The 16,362-nt window shown below is 37.0% G+C and overlaps 4 protein-coding genes across 4 annotated transcripts; 2 read left to right on the plus strand and 2 right to left on the minus strand.

The window, feature by feature from the left end:
• The first annotated feature begins 272 nt into the window (after nucleotides 1-272).
• On the plus strand, nucleotides 273-1,220 carry LOC133867268 (subtilisin-like protease SBT5.6). Its single transcript, XM_062303987.1, has 2 exons — nucleotides 273-496; nucleotides 624-1,220. The coding sequence occupies exons 1-2, from the start codon at nucleotides 322-324 to the stop codon at nucleotides 1,106-1,108; spliced, it is 660 nt and encodes a 219-aa protein (XP_062159971.1). The 5' UTR covers nucleotides 273-321; the 3' UTR covers nucleotides 1,109-1,220.
• Nucleotides 1,221-1,883: 663 nt separating this feature from the next.
• On the minus strand, nucleotides 1,884-3,519 carry LOC133866768 (class V chitinase CHIT5b-like). The gene is made up of 2 exons (XM_062303399.1): nucleotides 2,220-3,519; nucleotides 1,884-2,059 (listed from the first exon to the last, which is right to left on the minus strand). The coding sequence occupies exons 1-2, from the start codon at nucleotides 3,337-3,339 to the stop codon at nucleotides 2,031-2,033; spliced, it is 1,149 nt and encodes a 382-aa protein (XP_062159383.1). The 5' UTR covers nucleotides 3,340-3,519; the 3' UTR covers nucleotides 1,884-2,030.
• A 3,094-nt stretch (nucleotides 3,520-6,613) lies between these two features.
• On the plus strand, nucleotides 6,614-8,596 carry LOC133865828 (class V chitinase CHIT5b-like). The gene is made up of 2 exons (XM_062302314.1): nucleotides 6,614-7,774; nucleotides 8,179-8,596. The coding sequence occupies exons 1-2, from the start codon at nucleotides 6,652-6,654 to the stop codon at nucleotides 8,205-8,207; spliced, it is 1,152 nt and encodes a 383-aa protein (XP_062158298.1). The 5' UTR covers nucleotides 6,614-6,651; the 3' UTR covers nucleotides 8,208-8,596.
• A 30-nt stretch (nucleotides 8,597-8,626) lies between these two features.
• LOC133865829 (uncharacterized) lies at nucleotides 8,627-16,293 on the minus strand. Its single transcript, XM_062302315.1, has 10 exons — nucleotides 16,056-16,293; nucleotides 14,037-14,115; nucleotides 12,313-12,387; nucleotides 12,169-12,205; nucleotides 10,382-10,465; nucleotides 10,203-10,263; nucleotides 9,911-10,017; nucleotides 9,741-9,806; nucleotides 9,096-9,228; nucleotides 8,627-8,980 (listed from the first exon to the last, which is right to left on the minus strand). The coding sequence occupies exons 1-9, from the start codon at nucleotides 16,147-16,149 to the stop codon at nucleotides 9,133-9,135; spliced, it is 699 nt and encodes a 232-aa protein (XP_062158299.1). The 5' UTR covers nucleotides 16,150-16,293; the 3' UTR covers nucleotides 8,627-8,980; nucleotides 9,096-9,132.
• Nucleotides 16,294-16,362: the final 69 nt, after the last annotated feature.

Raw genomic sequence — 16,362 nt, forward strand, 5'->3', positions numbered from 1 at the left:
TCCACGTACAACATTTAGTGTGATAAAGATTGATTTTTTAGTCATAGAAACCATACAAGTAAGATTGGGGCCGGAGAATAGAAAGGGCATAAGAGGGCAAAGGCAACTTGCTTGGGCACCAAATGCTGACGTTGTGCTAATGGGCGGTACACGCCGAGAGAGATGCTTAATTTGGAGTAACTGAATGCATGTAGCACATGCCATTAATTATCAATTAGTGAGCATGGGCCAATTTGGAACAGAATACACTATTTGACAATTTCTTTTTTTTCTATTCAATTACTTTGCAGCCCGATATCCAGGGCTGAATATACTGGCAGCATGGAGCGAGGGCGATCCTCCTACAAAGTTGTCACAAGATCACAGAATTGCCAAGTACAATATTTTCTCTGGAACTTCAATGTCTTGCCCTCATGTGGCTGCTGCGGCTGCACTTCTCAAAGCCATACACCCTACTTGGAGCAATGCCGCAATAAGATCTGCCTCATGACCACAGGTATATATATAAACATTCTGAAATAATTGTGCGATATCGATCAAAGATGTGATGTTGTCATGATGACAAAACCATCTTTACTTGCCACGGCCTAAATTCTCTAATGTTTCACATTTCTACCTCGCAGTCGGGTTAATAAACAACATGGGTTTGCCATTGGGCGACCAATCTGGCAATCCAGCCACTCCCTTTGCATATGGCTCCGGCCACTTCCGGCCCACAAAAGCTTCGGACCCCGGTCTAGTATACGACGCCTCATATACCGACTACCTTCTCTACTTATGCAGCATTGGCTCAATCAAGTGTCTGACAGTTCCACCCACACCAGATAACCTCAACTATCCGTCCTTGGCAATCTCCAAACTCAATGGAACCGTCACCGTTAAGAGGACAGTCACAAAAGTTGGTCACCACAAGAGTGTGTACTTCTTTACTTCCAGACCACCTTTGGGATTCTCCATAAAGGCCTCCCCAAGTATTTTGTTCTTCGATCATGTTGGCCAGAAACAGAACTTCACCATCACGGTGAAAGTAAGAGGTGATAAGACGCTGATCAGCAAGCTTGCAAAGGATGAGTATGCTTTTGGGTGGTATTCTTGGACTGACGGATAACATATTGTAAGAAGTCCAATGGCAGTGTCTTTAGCATAATTATATGATTTTCTTAGTAACTTGTAAATTTAATTTGATGGTTCTTAGCCATAGAGAAGGAGGTTAAAAAAAAAAAAAAAAAAAAAAAAGGTCTTTAAAGCTTTTATATGATATGGTTTAAGATTAATGTGTTTGTTTCCTTTTAAAGATCATCAAATTAAACATTTTAATGCTGCACTGCAAATTCTCAAACTGATTAATTAATATTTCTTTCAAACATTGAATAGTCTGCCTCAACTTCTATAGAACACTAGCTAGTTGTTAACCAGTGCAAGAAAATATTTTCAAGCAAATCCAGATATTCTATTGCTTAGAATCATAGATCGATTTGTTGGGGCGCTTTTTGGATTTGGGCCGGCCAATTCTTGGTAACAAGGAGAGTCAAGCCCAACACTCACGCCAATTTCAAGGATTAACGGCTATTGGGGCGTTGAGGCTTGCAACAAGGTCAATCTAAATTATTGGATATGAAATTTCTCTTTTTTGAGTGTGACTCATCTTCTCTTCCTTGCGGTGATTAGACTCCATCAAACCCTATTGTTGGCTGGTAAGACTCTTATTAGTTCAACTTAGAACCCATCATTAGTCCATAAAATTTATCCATCTTTTCTTTTTTCCTGTCGGTCGATCACTTTAATTATATCCCCATGAGATGGTCTTGATCAGTTCATGTAGGAACATATAGATGCATGAGTTAAGCTTAACTTCCACATCCAGCCTCTCTCACTCCCAATACTTCAAGAATATAAAATCTTGTAAACTGATAAAAACAATTACAACATGAAAATTTGGTTTACTTTACAGCACGAAGAAGGTGGAGGTTTTATTTGGAATCTCTCGAGTCTCGAGAGCTTATTTCAGGGTAAATAATGAAGCTCCAATCTCAGTTGTCAACTATCCATACCCTTGAAGCTGCATATCAACAAGTTCAACAAAAAGGTTAATTAATAATCTGATTGAGAAATACTTGCGTTAATACTCATAATCAAAAGGTCCACCGTATGTCAGTGTGCTACGATCAAATGACACATATTCCCCTATAATATAAAACATGGGATGGAAAGGAGAATACCTTGTGTTGTGACTTTCCATTCGATATCATAACTAATGGCCCAAAAGAAATACCCACGAAGCCCAAGGGCTTGAGCAAACCCAATCTTCACTGTTATCGATAGTGCATCATCGTACCCAATCCACGTTGTCCCGACAAAAGAATAGACCGACGCAGTGTCCACATCATATGCAATGGTGGCCTTGGTCCTCTTATTGAATGCCTCCAACTCTGAGAAAAGTAGCACACCTTCACCTGAATCACCTCCAGGACCCACGCCAATGGCGGGTGCTCCAACCCCATGCAAATTTGGGTCTTTGAGTTTCCATGTTTTCCCATAGAGCGGCAAGCCCATCACCACCTTGTTCCCAGGTACTCCAGCCTTGATCCACGACTTGAGCCCATAGATTGAGCTCAAATTAGTTCTTGGATCAAACAATGCAGCATGGGCCCCCGTCACCGACGTGTCCCATGATCCGTGATACTCATAACACATCACATTGATCCAATCCAAGTTTTCCTTGATCGAAGCCGTCGGGTATAAGCGGCGGATGCCGTATGCTAAGAATTCCACCGAGTAGTACACGGCGGCGGTGAGCAATAGGGGAGGCCTATTTGTGCCCCTAGCCTCCTCTTGGATTGCATGCCTCCATTCTTTTAGCAAGTGGGCAAAATCATCCATTTCTTTTGGGCTTTCAGGGAATTCCCAATCAAGGTCAAGCCCATCGAACCCATATTTGCGGGCAACCTCTATAGTTGCATGTATGAAAGTTCGACGGGAGGAGGCAGCGGAGGCCATGGCAGCAAAAGGTTTGGTATCGATACCACCTCCACCGATGGAGTAAAGAACCTTCACGTTAGGGTTCTTGTGATGAAGGGTGGTGGTGAGGTTTGAGAGGATCGCAGCTTCTGAATTTGAAATGTCAAACTCAAAGGTAACATTGTTGGGCACGAGAAAAGCATACAAGACGTGGGTGAACAATGATGTGTTTATGGCCGAAGGCGAGAGATTATCCAAAGCCCATGACGGATAATAACCCGCTTTGACGACCGGCGACGAAGCCATGACACCGCATCCGGTGGCGATGAGGAACAAGGAGTATACAATAGAAAGGAAGTGCACAAAGTTGAGGCTTGCCATAGTTGGAAATTAATTAAGGTCTCTCATGTTGGAGATATTATATAGAAAAAACCAGTACTTTCTATGGGCTTTGATTTTTCTTTCTAGACAGGTGGATGGTGATGTTAACCAAAGAAAGAGAAGCATATTTATGGATATGATAGGTATGGATTTGATAGCAAACAAAAGTAAGAGATGGCGGAATTGACTGTACCTTAAAATCGTTGGGTGCATGAAACTTGTTGTCTTTGTTAACAATGTTTCCTTTATAAATCGATTAAGGAGACCTCCACTGCATCAATCTAAAATCTTTTATTCTTTTTTGTTGTCTGGGTAAATAAAACAGCAAAGCAAAACAAAAGGAAAAACAAAACAAAAAAAAACACAAGAAAAAGAAAACTAAAGAAAGGGAAAGCACAGGGGGGCAGGGGGGCAGGGGGGGTTAATGTCAACAACGATAGGATCATAGCAGTACGTATGCTTTTATTTTGATTAGTAAGGTAGTTAGTTATGAATAGACCATTAATTAACACTGCATTTGGTTAAAAAAAAAATATATATAATATATGTGCTGTAATTTTTATAACTGTCTAAACTTAAATTTAAATTTTTCATAAAAAATAAATAAATATAAAATTAAATTCGAACCGTTAAAAAAACTATATTAACAATCTAGCGGGTTAAGGAAAGCAGAAACAACATTTTTATAGTCTTTGTGTCGTAAAAGTGTAATTTATGAATTACTCAAAATGCGACAATAACCATCATTTCATAAGGATTATTATTTACAGTTCTTTATGTTAGAATGTATAAACTTAATCAGGCTCAATCTAACATGCGCAACGGAAATAAAAAGACAAAATCTAGGCTTATCTCTTGCCATCTTTGATCAAGCATTTCTACGAATATCTGAAGAACAAAAGAATGTTATTTGAGTGATCTTCTGGCCTGTACCCATGAGTATGCCAAAAGATGGATGCATAGGGCTCCTTATATAAGCAGACCAGGGACCCTCGTCATTTATTAGTAGCTAATTATTTTCCTCCCATTAAGAAAAATAAATCAGAATAATTAATATAAAAACCGTTATTTTCATAAACCATAATGTGGAATATAAAAAACCGTTTAAATCATATGAATACATTTATTGTAATTATCGTTACAGTAATTAAAGTCGTTACATCAAATTAAATATGACATAAGAGACACTTATATTAAATATGACATAAGAAACACTTGTGTAATTTCCTACACTTTATTGTAAAAATGAACGTGGGTATTATATATTTTAAGAGTTTGAGTCAATTTATCAAATTAAACATTAAAAAATAAAAATTATATAAGATTAAAAAAAATATAAAGAATGTAAATAAAGGACAAATTTTTCATCTAATAGAATTATAAATATATGCAAGGCAACATAAATAAGGCATAATTTCAACATTTTGACTAATATTTATATATACTACTTGACTCGTTCAAAGTAACGTCATAGATTTCTGTAGAAGATTCAAGGCCCCCGTTTTTAGCTCGTTCAAAATAATGTTCTAACTAATTAACACAAAAAATTAAAAATTAAAAAATATATATTAATAATGTTCTAGAATTTAAAAGATGAAAAGTGAAAATTAGGAATCAAGCCAATGGTTTTTTACTTTCTGTTAGCACAGAATTAACAGCAATGGAGATTGTTATTCGACTGTCGTAAACATTAAAGATGGAATGACGTGACAATTAAGATCAATTATTTTTTTTATAATTGCTGATTTTCACTGTCATATTATCAAGCTATATAATAGTCGTATAACCAGGGGCGGAAGTAGCAAGGAGCTTGGGGGGCCTTCCCCTCCCCAGGACCCAAGGTTTTTTCTAAAAAATTAAAATTAAAATTTTGACCTTAATTTTTTAATTTTTTTAGTTTTGTCCCACAAATTATTATTTTTTTCAATTTAGTCCCTCAAATTACAAATGCTGACTCCATCCCTGCGTATAACATTCTACTAAATAGCATTATTTTAATTAACAAAAGCTTATCCAATGCTAATTTACATTGTCACATCAACAAAGTCAAATAAAAATGTGGTCCATGTATAGTGTTTCTCTTTATATTATATTATTATGTGCATTGTGGGGTTAAAATAATGATAACACTATATGAATTAATGTATCTAAAAGCTTGACTTTTTTTGGGTGGAATTATTTGGCTGTCCTGCACCGGTATATGCTTTGTGAAGGATGCCTGGACAGTGAAGAGACAGACAACAATGACTAAAACCAAGTGGAAGCTTCCACTAATGCAAAGCCAAGTCAAGATGCATATCCTAAGCTCCATATATTATGAAATGAACAACTTATGTTGACTATTATCCTCATTGGCTGATATGGTCAGATTGCTTAAAATTCTAGATCGAGGTGATGGGCAGATTTGTATTAACAATAGTCAAAAATTTCAACTTGCTCAATTATTGTTGCTTTGTACGGAATCCATAATTCCAAATTTTTTTTTTTTTCTTCTATTCAACGTAGGAAATGGTTTTAAGGAGAATCTTTTCCTTTTCAAATATGAATGATTCGAATATAAATGAAAGAGAGAATGAAAGACCGATTGAAAATGCTTTTAAACACAAAATGAGAAGCAGTTCATCTAGCTAAAAAACATGCACGAAAATTGACATACCTAAAAACTTAATTCCAGTTTAAATTAACTAATATATCGGTCGAAAATTTGATAGAAGTTTTGTTAGCTCATAATGACCTGGTATCGGTCATTGGGCTTGGACTAAAGGCCCGTTTTGATAAATGATTAGCTCATATTCAGACGGGCTTATCAACCGATCTCAACGATTGCTGTGGGAGGGCATAATAAAGCCGCTTAATACACAATCTTTCGCTTGAAAAAAATAAAGATACGACGTGTTAGTAGACTTTCAAAAAACCCACGGTAAGAGGTTACGGTGACACCACCCCCTCCGTCACGAGGGAGCCGTCAATCTATAAGATTTGTAAAGTCAATTCTAGCTAGAAACGTCAACAAAGCCAGCTCACAATTGCTTTTATCTAACAATCTTAAGGTATATCTAATGAATCAACTATGTATATTATATAATGTACAGTATCTCTTACTGTTCTTTGCTACTAGAATCCAAACTCTGTCGTACCATAAAAGCTTTTCTTTTTTGGTAGGGCCACAGATGAGCAAAACCACCCAAAGTTCCAACTATCTACAAGAAAAATCAAAGATTTCCTTTTTCCTTCATATCGCAACTGGTCTTTCTTTATATATTATCCTCCGTTCTTCATGATGAAGTCCACTTGGGGGAGCCTTCGAACAACATGGCAATCCTCCTCAAGTTTGTGCACTTCCTTTCTATTGTATACTCCTTGTTCCTCATCGCCACCGGAAGCGGCGTCATGGCCTCGTCGCCGGTCGTCAAAGCGGGTTATTATCCGTCATGGGCTTTGGATAATCTCTCGCCTTCGGCCATAAACACATCATTGTTCACCCACATCTTGTATGCTTTTCTCGTGCCCAACAATGTTACTTTTGAGTTTGACATTTCAAATTCAGAGGCTGCGATCCTCTCAAACCTCACCACCACCCTTCATCACAAGAACCCGGGCATCAAGGTTCTTTACTCCATCGGTGGAGGTGGTGTTAATCCCAGCCCTTTTGCTGCCATGGCCTCCTCTGTCTCCTCTCGTCGAACTTTCATACATGCAACCATAGAGGTTGCGCGCAAATATGGATTTGATGGGGTTGACCTTGATTGGGAATTCCCTGAAAGCACAAAAGAAATGGATGATTTTGCCCACTTGCTTAAAGAATGGAGACAAGCAATCCAAAAGGAGGCTAGGAGCACAAATAAGCCTCCCTTGTTGCTCACCGCCGCCGTGTACTACTCGGCGGACTTCTTAACATACGGCAGCCGCCGCTCGTACCCGGCCGCTTCGATCAAGGGGAATTTGGATTGGATCAATGTGATGTGTTATGATTATCATGGATCATGGGACACGTCGGCAACGGGGGCCCATGCTGCATTGTTTGATCCAAGAACTAATCTGAGCTCAATCTACGGGCTCAAGTCGTGGATCAAGGCCGGAGTACCTGGAAACAAGGTGGTCATGGGCTTGCCGCTCTATGGGAAAACATGGAAGCTCAAAGACCCAAATTTGCATGGGGTTGGAGCACCCGCCATTGGCGTGGGTCCTGGAAGTGATTCAGGTGAAGGTGTGCTACTTTTCTCAGAGGTGGAGGCATTCAATAAGAGGACCAAAGCCACTGTTGCGTATGATGTGGACACTGCGTCAGTCTATTCCTTTGTCGGTACAACGTGGGTCGGGTACGATGATGCCCTATCGACAACGGTGAAGATTGGGTTTGCTCAGGCACTTGGGCTTCGTGGGTATTTCTTTTGGGCCATCAGTTATGATAACGAATGGAAAGTCACAAAACAAGGTATTCAATCATCCCACAAGCTCTCTCTTTTTTATGGAGTCCATTTGGCTCCACGATTTCGCTAGCGATTGCACTTGTTTTTAAATAAAATCATAAAAGGCATCACATTTGATATGGGTTTGACAAAAAGAAAACAAAAAAAAAAAATTGACAGTTTGATAAGGTAGTTACGCAACAAGCAAAAGGGTGCGTTTTCATAACTGTGTTTTGAATTCTTTATAGTTTTCAAACATGTTTTGAAACCGCTAAACCATACAGAGTTAAAAGTAATAAGTTAAACATATTAAAAAGATATAGAATGAATTGTGGCATTGGACCTTCCATCCCATTTCTATGTGGAGGAGGAAGTTGACAGTATTTCTCATTCAAATTATTAACATTTTGTTCAACTTGTTGATATGCAGCTTCAAGGGTATGGATAGTTGATAAATGAGATTGGAGCTTCATTATTTACCCTGCTTTGAGCTCTCGGTAGATTCCATAGTGTACCATATTTGGTTACAAATGAACTGCAAGATTTTTACAAGTTAGTCCTGAAAAGTGCATATTGAAGACCATCTCATGGAATGTAAGAATGGTTATAAAGACTCCTGTGTCTTCCACTTCCAAGAATAGTTTTAAGAATTCTGTGTTTCCCCTATGGGGAATTCCCCTTTATGTTCTTAGCAAATGAGTCATTTGCTGATTTATTTCGATGTTGTCTGTTGTATTCTATGATTAGCAGTGCCTACTGGTAGGTTGCTTGAGTCTATGTAGCTGTGTTGCTGTGTTTTGAACTTTAATGCTTTAATGAAATGAATTATTCATCAAAAAGAAACAAAATATTCTATGTTCTTACTCTGTTCTGGTATAAACTAGAAAGACTAAATTTTTATTTTTTATGCTGAATTCTCGTATAAAGCAAACATAAATGTAATCAAAAGATACAAAGTACTAGTCTGAATTCGCGTATAAACTCATTTCTTACTCAAAAAATCATTGACCAGTCAACAGGGTCAAGGAGAAACCCTAGCTATAGTAGTAAAAATATTAGGGTTTTACATAAACAAGACTGCAAATCTCAAGCAATGTAATAAGAATGCCTGAAGCATCTCCAGAGTCCAGACCACCAACAGTGAGGTTTTTTGACATGAGAAACGACTTCAGTAATGTTGTCAGCATCAATAGTTGGTTAGATACAATTCCTACTTCAATTTTTGTAGAGTCCTGCAGATTGCATATAATACCACACATCCTAATTCAAATTCCCTTCCAGTTTGAAGGCCAATAGCTGAAATATCAACTGATCTTGAAGAGGAAAAGAAAATATAAAAATGATTACCATTATCGGCATTGGACTCTGGCCAAAGGTACTGAATTTAGCTTTTCTTTTCTTTCAACCATTCAACAAAATTATCAACAATCACGGCCCAAGATTCACAGGGATCATAGTTTTGAAGATCTGGAAAACTTATCTGCCAAAAAAGAAACACAAATTATTTGAAAAGTATCTAAAAGCACCCTCGTAAAAAGGGTTGATCATACCTATCATCAATTAACTGCATCACATTACAGAATTATAGCATGCATTTCTTCACACACTGTATGAATGAAGCTTATATCCGGATTAATTAGTTCTCCACTACCACAGAAGACTCATAAATAGATCCCAGGAATAGTATACATAAAAAAAATAAAAAAATAAAAACTAAAAAAAAAATAGAAAGGCAAAAGTCAAACATGACAGTATAACCATCTAAACACAAGACATTTCCCACTATAGAACAATATTCCCCATTCTTGAGAAGCATCAGACATGACATTAAGGACATCAGGATACTGAAGTTTTATTGGGGTAGGCATGATTAATAATATAACATATCCAATGTAGTTTTAATTTTATTCCCATTTTTCATGGTTTCTACTGCCCCATAGATCAATGAAAGAAAAAATAATGAAGGAAATTATGTCAAAAACAATTGCTTACATCACGGCAAAAACGATAGAAGTTCACCCATTGGTCCATGCTTAGCATCTGATAATCAATCTGGAGCTGCCAGAAAATCAATCCCATGCATATCACAAAACTTATCATGAAACAAATGTTAGACCAACAAAAAGTACTTGGGATTTCGTCCAAGAATAATAGAAACCCACCTTTAGATATTCGGTTATTAAATCAACCTGGGCACAAAATTGCGAACCCAGAACAAGATTCAGCAATTCACAAAAGGTCTCAACGTCTACGAACCTTTGCTTCTCCTCTGAAAATGTCATCAACATCAGACCGGCTAAACAGTGTGTGTGTGTGTGTGCGTGCGCGCGTGCTCATTAGTGGGAGAGAGGAGGGGAGAGAGAACTAGCAGGAAGATAACAGAACATTATCATGAAACAAAAGATGTCATTTCCATTTAATTGAAAGTTGGATGTCTGTCAACATCAAGCTCACCTGTAAGGCAGTATCGAAATGCGTAAGCATAGAAATCCTCAAAGTTCGGTGGCTTCATCACCTATTCAACACATTAAAATTGAAGATCAGTGCCACCATCCGTTTTCTGCCTTTCCAGAAGCACTCAGTGCCATGTCTGAAAATAACTATTCCAGGTGACTCCAATAGAATATAAGTACCTCTCTCTCAAGTACTGGGAGTGCTTTCTTTAATTTGTTCAGGCTGTCAGCATTTAGAGCTTTTAAGCCAGTTCGCCACTCATCCTAATAGTGTGATCATAGCATTTAAATTAACAACAAAAGATGAGACAAAAGGAAATTCAAGTTGCTGTAACTTTTGATCAAAGAATAGCAAGGCAATACATATGGCAAGTCCATGGGCCACCCAGAGATCCCAAAAGTTTAGTTTTAAAATATGGAAACATTGAGAGCTCCTAGAGTTTTCATTTGTTTACAAGAATACAGATACAGCAAATTTTTTGGCATTTCCAAATAAATCAAGAAAGTAATTTTTAGATTGTATTAAAGCTAATATAAGACTAAAAACTAACAGTACTACGATAGTGCAATGAGAGCCATGTCAAGGATAGAATGTCATCCACATTAGCCATTGCAGGATGTTCTAACACTCACCATAAGCCTGAAGTAGGTTACAATTCTTGATAAACCCCAGATTTAGACCAATATTGGAAATACTTTGCAGCTCTTACAGTCTTTTTCACTACTCCTAGATAGATCTCTTGGAGTTGCTTACTAGTCTCTTTTTTTTTTTTTTTGATAAGAACTTACTAGTCTCTTATTGTGGCAATAGGAAGATAATTTTGACCATTGCTAAGCCCTAATAGGTGGTTCTATATTAGGTCCTTCATAACCCTTGATTGTCCAAAATAATAATTTATTATCCAGCTAAAAGCCCTTCTTTTTCCCCCATGAGCCGTCTAAAATTTCCATTTTCACTAACAGCCATGCAGAACTGAATACTCACAGTAAATCAGATGAATAAGAAGTATATATTCTTCCTCCCACCATGGAATGATGTGTCTCTATACAAAAAGAGTTGCTGATTATCCTTCCAGGTTGCAGCTTCTATCCTGTCTTGGTTCAAACAGGGTTGTCACGGGTGATTCCTATGTCACTGACTGATCATCTCAAAGTCGGCATATAGCTTTTTGCCACAAACGAATAGAAGAATATTTTTTTTTTTTTAAGTAAGCAAAAGTTTATTGAAATGAGAGCGTAAGGCGCTCCTACGTATACAGTAAGTATATCCAGGAGAGCTAAAGCTGACCCTCGAAAACCCAACATAAACCCCAAAAACTAAACCTTAGAACCCGAAATAACATCCAAAAAACAACGCACAAAAGAACCCAAGCAATGCACTCACAAAAACCCCCAAGGCAGACAACCCTTCAACATGTGGGCCTTGCCTTTCCTACACCTAGAAAAAGCTTTAATATCTCCGTAATTGACAGAACTTTGCAGATTCCGAAGCTCCCTCTTTCCCCCGTGCTTTTGGCGCTCAATAGTATAGAAGAATATTCACCTCCTTGGCTTCCACTTGAGGTACCTCAAAACTTAAAAGACAACTTCAGAGTAAGGGAGAAGATGTTGGCATATACTTGGTTTTGGGCAAAAATCTAGAACTCATCTATTAAACTTTACTTTTTTCATAAGGAGAAGATGTTTGTAGAAGAGTGAAGTATAAAGAGTGGGAGGGTGTTCTTTCTAGTTAGATGTTCTTTTTCTTCACTTAAGTGGCAGATTTTCTTTGGATATCTCCTTTACTAGTAATTCTCAGGGTGCTTCATCTGTTATACATATGTTTGTACACGTATGTGTTTTGTATGGATTCATCAGCCATCAAAGAAGCTACACATTCATTGGATCAGAGCATGTCATATAGTTGACAATCAGGAAATAAGAATACATGTTAAAATAGCAACATGAGAAGCAACTCTCAGGCTTACCTTAGAAAAATAACCCTGCTTTTCAGCTTTCATCTTCCTGTTAAATGTACACAAGCACATTTATATATAATAAACATTAGGATATAAATCAGAATGAAAAAAGGGCCCAGTAAAATGTCCAAAAAAAAAAAAAAAAAAACATACCAAGCAAGCATCAGGATCCTAACATCAGTATGGTCCACTCCCACATCAGAACAAAGTGCTTCAATTCCTGCCGGACTGTTCAAGTAAATATAAGTGCATGAGAAAATCAATAACCATTTACGGATGCATATCTGACCAACTAGAGTTACAGCTTCATCAATTCATGTCATCCACCAAATCAAGAAATTGATAGGGATATGTATTCTTTCTATGTATCATCCGAACCAAATTGACAGAATTTTCATCAGAGAAAGAAAATGACAACCCATGCTGGCACCTTTGTTTACATTTATTACCAAATAAAACGAAATTGCCGAAAATAGGAAATAAAAAATAAAAATTAATAAAGCAAACTTGACCTCTGAGAAGCAATAATCCAAAATGATACAAGTTGCAGCTTGTTCAGTTGCAAAGGAAATTGTGTTAGAATTGACTGAGTTTTCCTTAACCCAAGCAATTTTCTTTAGTGTTATGTCACAGATGGGCTTGAAATCACAAATTGATAAACAAGGCCAAAAAAAACTGGAATGTCAATTCTATCAAAAAGATTAACAGTTCAATTATTTAGAAATACATCCCCACAAAAATGGGCCATATGATTCTAAGGTCAATTTACTCAAATTTCCATTAGTGTTACAGTAACCTGGATTGGCAAACCTGATGGACTGGAGCACACCAGTTTCAAAGATATACATAAATGGAGCACATCCAAATCGTCAATGAAAATGTATAATCTATGTGTAATACAAACCGTCTACTATTTCATGTTATGTATAGTAATCCCACATTTAATCGTAGATCATCTTAAAAATAGGTATTATATAGAGCATAAACACTAAATTTTTTACATTTGAACTGTAGAATTAGTAACAAGTCAAGCATCACTACCCTAGAGTTTAAAAACTGGCAATCAACAATAAACTCTTAGATTAAAGTCCAGATAAAGAAAAGTTTTGATAAACAGAATGTTGCATTAAGAGTGTCAAGGAACTCCTTCCGTCAATGTTAGGAAACTCGAAATCGATGAGTTGATGCCATGTTTGTTATGGATCACTCCACTCATGGGATTGGAGCTAATTACCAGTTTAATCACGTAGTAGCTAAAGTATGAGATTAAAATTCATAACAAGACCAAGGATCATATGGCCTACAAGTATTTAGATAGTAAAACCCTTTTTGAGGCAAACATCATTGCATCTGTGCAGAAGTCAGATGACATGATCCCACAATGAAAGTCAAAATTAAAACACGATCAGCAATGCTATCAGGATATATGTGTATATAAATATATTTCAAGCTACAAGCTGAAGAACTGACAAGCAACTAGAAAATCACATTAAAGGTCCGATCATGCATGTTATTTGCAAGAAACTGGAGATCTATGTTGGACAATGCACGAGTAGTGAAAAAGAACTGCCGAGTACCCAAAAGAAATTCTTAAAGCAATCACACAATGACCCATTTGTTTTGTGGTGCTATTGCTATACCAACCATTCATTGTTGTTTCAGTTGGAATTCCAAAACACATGCAATGCAAATGATAAAATAAAGGAATGTTCCTGATGAGTAACCAACTCAAATATTAAACGTTAGAAAAAGTTCCAGGGTAAGAGATGGTAAACTGTAAATCATAAAACAAACAACAAAATTACTACATTTAGATGACTAGTTGGGAAGATAACAGTAAACTGACAACAAACACAGATTAACTTTAGATCACTTACTCAATCAGGCCTAACGATTGATTTGCATATAAATCATATAGGCAATCTATCTGTTCCACCTTTTTCGATAAAGCTTTACCTGAGGATTAATACATGGTATAGATTAGTAAGAACACTGGATAATTGTAGGATAAAAGAAGAAAATCTCAATCAAATGATGGCAAAACCATACATTTTGCAGACTAAGATATATCAAATAACCAAAACAAAAAATTGTACAAAATTATTTGCTTCGTTTTCCTTATTGATATACAGACTTTGCTTGATATATGCAGGTTCCAATAGTCAAGGCTTACACCAACAAATGCTGAAACATGTAATATTGAGGAAAGGGCTTCACACTCTGAATTGGGACTTCAAATACTAGAGATATATTATGCAGAAATTCTCAAAAATGATCATGTTGCTAATCTGTAAAAGATTCTAGAAAGTACTTCGGTGGATGCACTTACTAGCTAAAAGATGCTCCATACTAGGCACACATGTGAATAACTTCTTATCATTCACAACATGTCTGTCTAACAGAGAATGCTTCCCTATTGACATCTTATCCGACTTTTCCTGCCTTATTGCCATTTCAAACAATTCTATCCCCATCATCCGGGTGTCAGTCATTTAGTTCTTTGGGAACCACCATATTAGATAATGACATCAATGTGCATACTCCTATTAAACAGATGGCTTTATATGGCAAAGAAAATGAGCAAACTCAACCCAATATTATATTTAACCATGTTTACCATTGTGCAATTTGGCGATCAGATACCACAGACACAAATTTTAGGATATTAGTAACATTACAGAAACCATGTGAGGTGAAAACCATAGATCATCAATACAAATATTACGTAAATGTGGCCCCATTATACCCTACATAATAAACGAAACATGACATGTTCCAGAACACTTTTTGGCAAAGCAGTCTATCCTATTCATACACAGGAAGGGCAGGATAGTAATTCCAATCCACCCATTTAAAAGAAAATCAAAAATAATATCATACAAGGAAGTTGTGCCTAATGCCAATATATGGTATGCATGACATGTGAGGATTTTCCCATGCAAGTGTGGAAAACAAGTAGGACCCACAAGTACATGTGACCCGTTTTGATTGGTCTAAAGCGACAATTGTGTAGAAGGGTCATGCATTCAGGAGCATGGGATTGGAAATTTGGAATTGGCTACTTGCTTAGATAGGTGAATCCATTAGAGCTCTCTTTTGACTGCAATTTCAACATGCAATTGCAGATCCGGTCAGGGAGCATTTGGTCACCGACTCACCTTTTGACCAATTCAGCCTCTATTTTGCAAAAATTCTGTTTGTTTAAAATCTTTTTCTTTTTGAGTCTATGCTTAACATCAAGCACCAAGTAACCAATGCATGCATTGCCACAAAACACAGAAGTATCAACAAGACTCGAAATTTAAAAACACAACTCAACAAGGTCACGCCTTTCTATCACATCAAAATACATATATAACAAATACAACAAAATAGGGGCACATAATGGATTCTTGAGAAAATTATTTGAAAAAAGAGAAAACAACAACAACAGAGACTGATCATTACAGCATACTGCAAAAAGCCACTGACCTCTACAATTGACAACAAATTGCTTTGATTAATTAAATTTTTTTTGCAAGGAAAAAAAAAAGCAATCAAAGCCAGCCCACACCCAGAAAAATTACATATTAATCAGATTCAGAGCAAGGGACGGCAAAAACAGCGAGCAAACTTTAAAAAAAAAAAAAAATAATAAAATAAAAAATAAAAAAAAATAGAATTCCCTGTTTAGTCTCCGAGAAAACAAAAGAATACAAAAGGCAAAGATCAAGTTTTAAATTCTTTTTCTTCTTCTTTCAATTTTTTCCTTTCTTGATAAGGTTAACTCAGCCAAGGGAATTCTCCGACACCCAAATTATACGTTAAAGTTCAAATTTCTATTCTTTTCTTTTCATTTCCTCCGTTTTCTCGGGAACCAATCAGAAAGTGGAGAGAATTTCGGAGGATTGGAGTACCGGGACGAACAGAGTCGACATCAGACAATTTGACGGCTCGTTCAGAGGATTTGACAGCGGGTGCGGACGCTTTTCTTTTCGATTTGCGAGGCATCTTCGTGGACAGATCACAACCGTTCGATCAGATGACCAAATCTGACACCACAGTAGTCAAGAACCCTAATCGGAAGAGACAGAGAGAGAGTGAATGAGTGTGCGAGTGAGAGAGTACGTGCGGGGTTTGGACGGGCTTTTATAGTGCGTGGATTCCAGTACACAAAAGGGAAGAAGAACGAGAAGGTCGGTGTGGCTTTTGTTTCAAAAAAGG

Source organism: Alnus glutinosa, chromosome 4 (genome assembly GCF_958979055.1).
Source record: "Alnus glutinosa chromosome 4, dhAlnGlut1.1, whole genome shotgun sequence".
Taxonomy (NCBI): Eukaryota; Viridiplantae; Streptophyta; class Magnoliopsida; order Fagales; family Betulaceae; genus Alnus; species Alnus glutinosa.

Bases quoted from the DNA above. Each gene is read 5' to 3' on its own strand.
- LOC133867268 (XM_062303987.1), top strand. From the start codon at position 322: ATGGAGCGAGGGCGATCCTCCTACAAAGTTGTCACAAGATCACAGAAT. The intron at 497-623 runs GTATATATATAA...TCTACCTCGCAG, and splicing joins GATCTGCCTCATGACCACAG to TCGGGTTAATAAACAACATG.
- LOC133866768 (XM_062303399.1), bottom strand. From the start codon at position 3,339: ATGGCAAGCCTCAACTTTGTGCACTTCCTTTCTATTGTATACTCCTTG. The intron at 2,060-2,219 runs GTATTCTCCTTT...GTTGATATGCAG, and splicing joins ATGGAAAGTCACAACACAAG to CTTCAAGGGTATGGATAGTT.
- LOC133865828 (XM_062302314.1), top strand. From the start codon at position 6,652: ATGGCAATCCTCCTCAAGTTTGTGCACTTCCTTTCTATTGTATACTCC. The intron at 7,775-8,178 runs GTATTCAATCAT...GTTGATATGCAG, and splicing joins ATGGAAAGTCACAAAACAAG to CTTCAAGGGTATGGATAGTT.
- LOC133865829 (XM_062302315.1), bottom strand. From the start codon at position 16,149: ATGCCTCGCAAATCGAAAAGAAAAGCGTCCGCACCCGCTGTCAAATCC. The intron at 10,264-10,381 runs GTACTTATATTC...TGTGTTGAATAG, and splicing joins TCCCAGTACTTGAGAGAGAG to GTGATGAAGCCACCGAACTT. The intron at 9,807-9,910 runs GTGGGTTTCTAT...ATTTTCTGGCAG, and splicing joins TAATAACCGAATATCTAAAG to CTCCAGATTGATTATCAGAT.